Source organism: Theobroma umbraticum, unplaced genomic scaffold, assembly GCF_002168275.2.
Source record: "Theobroma umbraticum cultivar Fairchild unplaced genomic scaffold, ASM216827v3 scaffold_20.0, whole genome shotgun sequence".
NCBI classification, from domain to species: Eukaryota; Viridiplantae; Streptophyta; class Magnoliopsida; order Malvales; family Malvaceae; genus Theobroma; species Theobroma umbraticum.
In genome coordinates this window covers 2070799-2076012 of record NW_018397266.1, presented here as the reverse complement: position 1 = coordinate 2076012, position 5214 = coordinate 2070799, and the positions used below count along the sequence as shown (strand labels likewise).

The 5214-nt window shown below is 35.7% G+C and overlaps 1 protein-coding gene across 1 annotated transcript; it reads right to left on the bottom strand.

The window, feature by feature from the left end:
- Positions 1–1621, bottom strand: LOC110423096 (peroxidase 5-like). The gene is made up of 4 exons (XM_021437224.2): positions 1302–1621; positions 1003–1194; positions 718–883; positions 1–625 (listed from the first exon to the last, which is right to left on the bottom strand). Exons 1-4 carry the CDS (start codon positions 1539–1541, stop codon positions 231–233), a joined length of 993 nt encoding a protein of 330 aa, XP_021292899.1. The 5' UTR covers positions 1542–1621; the 3' UTR covers positions 1–230.
- Positions 1622–5214: the final 3593 nt, after the last annotated feature.

The following is a 5214-nucleotide window of genomic DNA, read 5'->3' as shown; positions in this document are numbered from 1 at the left end:
AGTATGGAACAGATATTAGTGTCCCAAAACGAAGAGGTTTTTTATTCAAATCAACAAATTGCCTATATGAGGATCAGGAAAAAAAAAAGCCAATACAAGTACTTTACGATTGAAAGACTGAAAGGAATAAATGAAGAGAGAAATGAAACCAGCATCTACAATTGAGGAAGAGACAACTTTCAATGTTGTAGTTAACAAATGTACACGCCACACGTGAGGAGATGCATCAACTAGTTCACACGGCTGCAAATCCTCCTTATTATCCCAGCTGAACCTGTTAGAGGTTCGATATCTCCCATTTTGATCATGGCAGTTGCAAAGTCAGACTTGAAAGTAGAAGGGTTCCTGCTATATTCTGAGACTATGTTATCTGTGGATCCACCACTAAAAAGGATTTGATCTGACTCCAGAAGACCCTTCTTCTGCATCAGGTTCTTGAAGTAGTTGTTGTCAAAAGAATTGGGTGTCACCAGATCAAGTGCTGCCAAATTTCCATCGCCATTGCCAAGAGTGGCGGGACAACGGCGCCTGCGTGTGCTAGCAAATCCGGCGTCGATGTCACTTGCATTGTTGTATATCCGGTTCCGAAATGTAACACATTGAGCTTGTCCAATGGTATGGGAACCTGCATATGGATTAACCCTCATTTATTATTGACTGTATACAAGGAGAACGAAATGTAACGTAAGGATTTTGTTAAATAATTTCCTCACAAACCTGACAGAGCAACCATGTCTCTTGCACTAAGGCCCTTGCTCCTAAAGAGATCGATTAGGCTTTCAAGGCTGGCTGTGAAAAGAGGAAGTTGACTGGTTGCCAGACTAACGCTAGCAGAGGTAGAATCTCTTCTCCCAAGCTTCACTGTCCAAGATGGGCCACCCACCTGAGTTGATCGAAGAGAGATGTTGTAAGGGTAAATTTTCAACACGAGAAATCAAACGAAGATGACAAGTTAGATATCTGGATCTCGGGAGGAAGGTCATAATGTATGGAGTTACTCACGTATTCTGAGGCATCCCTGGCTGCAACTGCGAGGATATCTGCGCAAGATACAACTCCAGGACAAATGTTTTCCACATCAGATTTTGCCTTGTCAATGACTTCATAACCTCTTGCAGAGTCTTTGTTTTGGAGTGCATTCTTTTCGCTTGTGATTGAGGGGGCATCATCTAGTAAGATTGAGGCATCACATCCCTGATTATAAAAGGCAAGAGACCCCGTTAAGATTGTGGGATTGTAATTTAATATGGGCAGGAACATAAATTAAAAAGATATAACTAATTTGTTATATATGTAAGTACCTGAACAAAGCAGTCATGGAAATGAAGGCGAATTAGAGACGCAGCCATTCTACGCTCTCGTGCAATAGCGGTTCTGATGGCTGTGCGAATGGTCCTAAGTGCATTTGGGCATTTCTTTTCATAAAATGTAGAAGAAAGTTGTGCTTGGCATTGGCAGTCGCTGATCAAAAGCAACAGGATCACAACAACAGCAGCTCTACTTGCTACGAGTGACAAAGAATTTCTAACGGCTGTTACCATTTTTCTTTTCAAATGACGAAAACGAAAGCTGAGTTTTGATTAGTTAAACACAAGACACAGTTAACAGAGGAGCAAGCTATGGCTAGAGAAAGAGGAGGATGACAAAAAGCTTGAAGCTTTCTTCAATTTATAGGGCATTGTAGAAAGGAGTTTACTTTGCTGCGATGTTGCGTTAGCAATTTCCAATTTTGTGGCCGCAGACATTATTGTTATTATTCTCTTTAGACCCATTCGCTATTGGCTTGGATGGAGTAAAAAATACATTTACTTTGAAATTTCAAACCTTTGAACAAAGGGTATATGAACATTTAAAGAGTAAGTCAGCCATTAAATTATTCACCGACTTTGGCCTTTTCTACATAATTGGGGTCAAAAAATATTTGCTAGTAATATAATAGTATACTGTATTCAATTGGCTTTTTGAGAACGACGAACCAGCGAGCATCCTTCAAAAGTTCAGTTCCGTCTTGCGTTTGACAGTGACCGCAGCCCACGTTTTGAAGTAAACAGATGTTATCAAAATAACAAGAATAGTAGAGAAATATACCCACCTCAACGCGGTGGAGTGCAATCTTTTATTACTCACATGTGTATTTAATAATATATATTTAGCTGAGAATTTAACATAAAGGTCAAAAAAAGAAAATCTTTCGATAATAAAAAATCCAAAACCTTTATGTGCAGGCAAATGACCAAGTGGTGAAGATATCTTGAAATTAAAATACTGCATGTGTCCAAGGACACCTTGTCACGCAAAAAGGGCCGTCGGCTCATGAACGATGCCGGCTTGATTGAGTTTTTGAGTTTTAGCCGAAGTTATAGATTTGGTTAAAGAATGGCACTTGGTCTGGTTCACCTCATGTATAGTTTTAGTAATTTTGAGTTGAATCACTCCATGCTGGTTTTAGCGGGGTTATGTTGATATTGTTGGAATTGTCATTGTCAAATTTTGCTATGGTCTCCTTTTATTTGAAATTTATTACCATTAATTAAATGTAAGAAAATAATTCAAAAAAATTGACTATAAAAAATCTACACCTAACAACTTTCTTGAGAAAAAGACGTACTTCATTTGTATTACACTTTTTGATTTAAAATGAAAAATTCTTTAATTTATTCTACAAAAAAAATTGACACATTTAAATCTTTGATTAAATAACATGTGCATAAATGAAAGAAAAAAAAATGCTGTCTCTCAAAGGATGGTTAAAAAAATGTGTAAGACCAACAACTCTTTGGAAAATGAAAAATTGTGATAGCATTTAATATTACGGATTCATATTTTCAATCCAAAAAACATGTCTAAGATAATCTATTAAGTGGAGGAAAACCTATACTTACAAGCCCAAAACCCATCTTATTTCTTATTAATATAAGATTCGTTATGTTCTACTTTATTTAATTTTATAACGCTCTCGTTGCACTGACATTTTCATTCATAAAAAAGAAATACCTTTCTTGGTCTAGGTCTAACTTGATCTTAATATCTCTTACGGAACATCCTAGATCAATGAAGAGTTGGGTAGTATCTAATGCCAGTTGTTACAGACCCATATTTTCAACTCCCCAAAAAAAATGCCTACGAGATACTTATCAGGTGGAAGAAGGCTTTGGCTTTTTTTTTTTTTTGGTCTCAACCAATAAAGTGGTTTTCAGTAGTAATCAGCTTAAGGTAGTAAAGGATACAAAACAAAGTGCTAAGCACTTACTTCTACCAACTTACATATATGCAACATTACACGTCAAAAGCACAATAACTAGTAGAAACAACCACAAGAATACATGATAAGCATAAAAACAGGATAGGAAAAAAGAACTAAAAACATATAGGCTTGAAGAGATAAAGCTACCACCTGAGAACATAGTTTCAGCATCAATTCCTTGTTTGGCTAGCATGTCTGTGAAAGAGTTTCCTTCCCTTAAGGTATGTTGAAATGCCACCCCTTTAAGAGTGTTTTGCAGTGCATCAATCTCATTAAAGATGCGCCAAATGTTCCATGGCTTTTGTTCTTCATTTTTCACCAAAGTGAGTGCAGCTATAGAGTCAAATTCAATGATAAGTTTATTATTTTCCTGCATAAGATGTGGAAGCACATATGCGTAAGCATGTTTGATGGCAATCAACTTTGCATAGTTGGAATCTTGCACACCAAGAGGCCTAAAAATTATACCCACCACCTACCTCTTTGTATCACGAAGTACTCCCCCACAGCCTGTAGGACTTGGGTTACCTCTTGTAGAGCCATCCACGTTGAATTTATATTCACCAATATTTGAGGGTTGCCATGTGGTTTCTTTTTTTTTCTTCTCAGCCAAAGAAAAGATAATATATTAAGCAAAACATGAGTACTAGAGGAATGAGCAAATCCGTTCAAAATATACAACTTAAGAAACTTGAGCAAAGAAACAATAATTGGATGGGAGAGAGCAACTTAAAAGCAGAACAAAAGATAGAAACAATCGCATAATGTTGAAGCAAAAAAACAGAATTACAATGCAAAAGCGTAACAGGAAAAACAAAAACGAGAGTTGCAGTAGGGAATCAAAAAAGCAAGAGCAACAAAGAAACTGATTAGCTCAAGAATCAAAGCAGTCATCAAACACCACCAGGGAATGAGTGAAGGAACAAATCTTGGATAACAGAAGCTAGAAAATTCATGATTGAAAAAAGACCGGTCGTTACCATAATGCTAAGAACATGGAGCTTTGGGTAACTCTAAGATTGGAAAGAAAGTCTGCAAGGGAATTACCTTCCCTAAAGCCATGGATAAGTTACCAATAATTCTGAGTGGTGGTCAATATCATTAAAATTAGCCATAGGTTCCATGGTCTTAGAGCGACATCGGTAACCCATGAAAGAGCAACTTTTGAATTCGATTCAATGGAGAGATCACTGCCAATAAAATGGGAAGATGAAAATAAGCAAAGAGTGTTAGGAATTTTGAGAATATGATATCTTGGAAAGCAAATATATTCTCATACTTAATTTCATTAAATTTGCAATGAAAGTACACTTTGATAACAAGACGAAGAGTTTGTTTTAAGTAAGTATTCATTATCTAGTTATTAAGGTACCATGATTCTATTTAGATATTAAAATACATTTGTATGAAATGTCATGCATAGGAGACATGTATTTTAATTGAATCTAAAAATTATTCACAGCCATATAATAAAGTTAGTTTTTTTATTGTGTTAGGGCTCTAGTGTCCAGATTACTTCCAACGAAATGAATGTGATTTACTTCAAGAGAATGATGAGTTTCAAATCATCAAAATGGTTGACTTCGAGTAATAACACCATAACATGAACTGAAATCATGTGAGAATCAAATTTAAGTTTAATAGTTATTTACATCTTGGTTTCACACTTATGCATTTACTTATAATAGAACCGAAATCTTGATGGATAATGGACTCGTGTTTAATCTTCTTATAATCTTTGATTTACCATGAGCATGATCATCATAAAGCATTGATCTAGACTCCATATTTTGGATTATAATTGAGATGAACATTTGGGAACATATATCCAAATAATGGAGTTCATAACATTAATACATTTTTAGTGATTTCAAGAAAATTGGTGATTCATTTGGGCCTATTGGATTGATGAATTAGCTCCTCATCATATATAGATACTTAAAATATTAGATTTAGAGTATTGAATAACT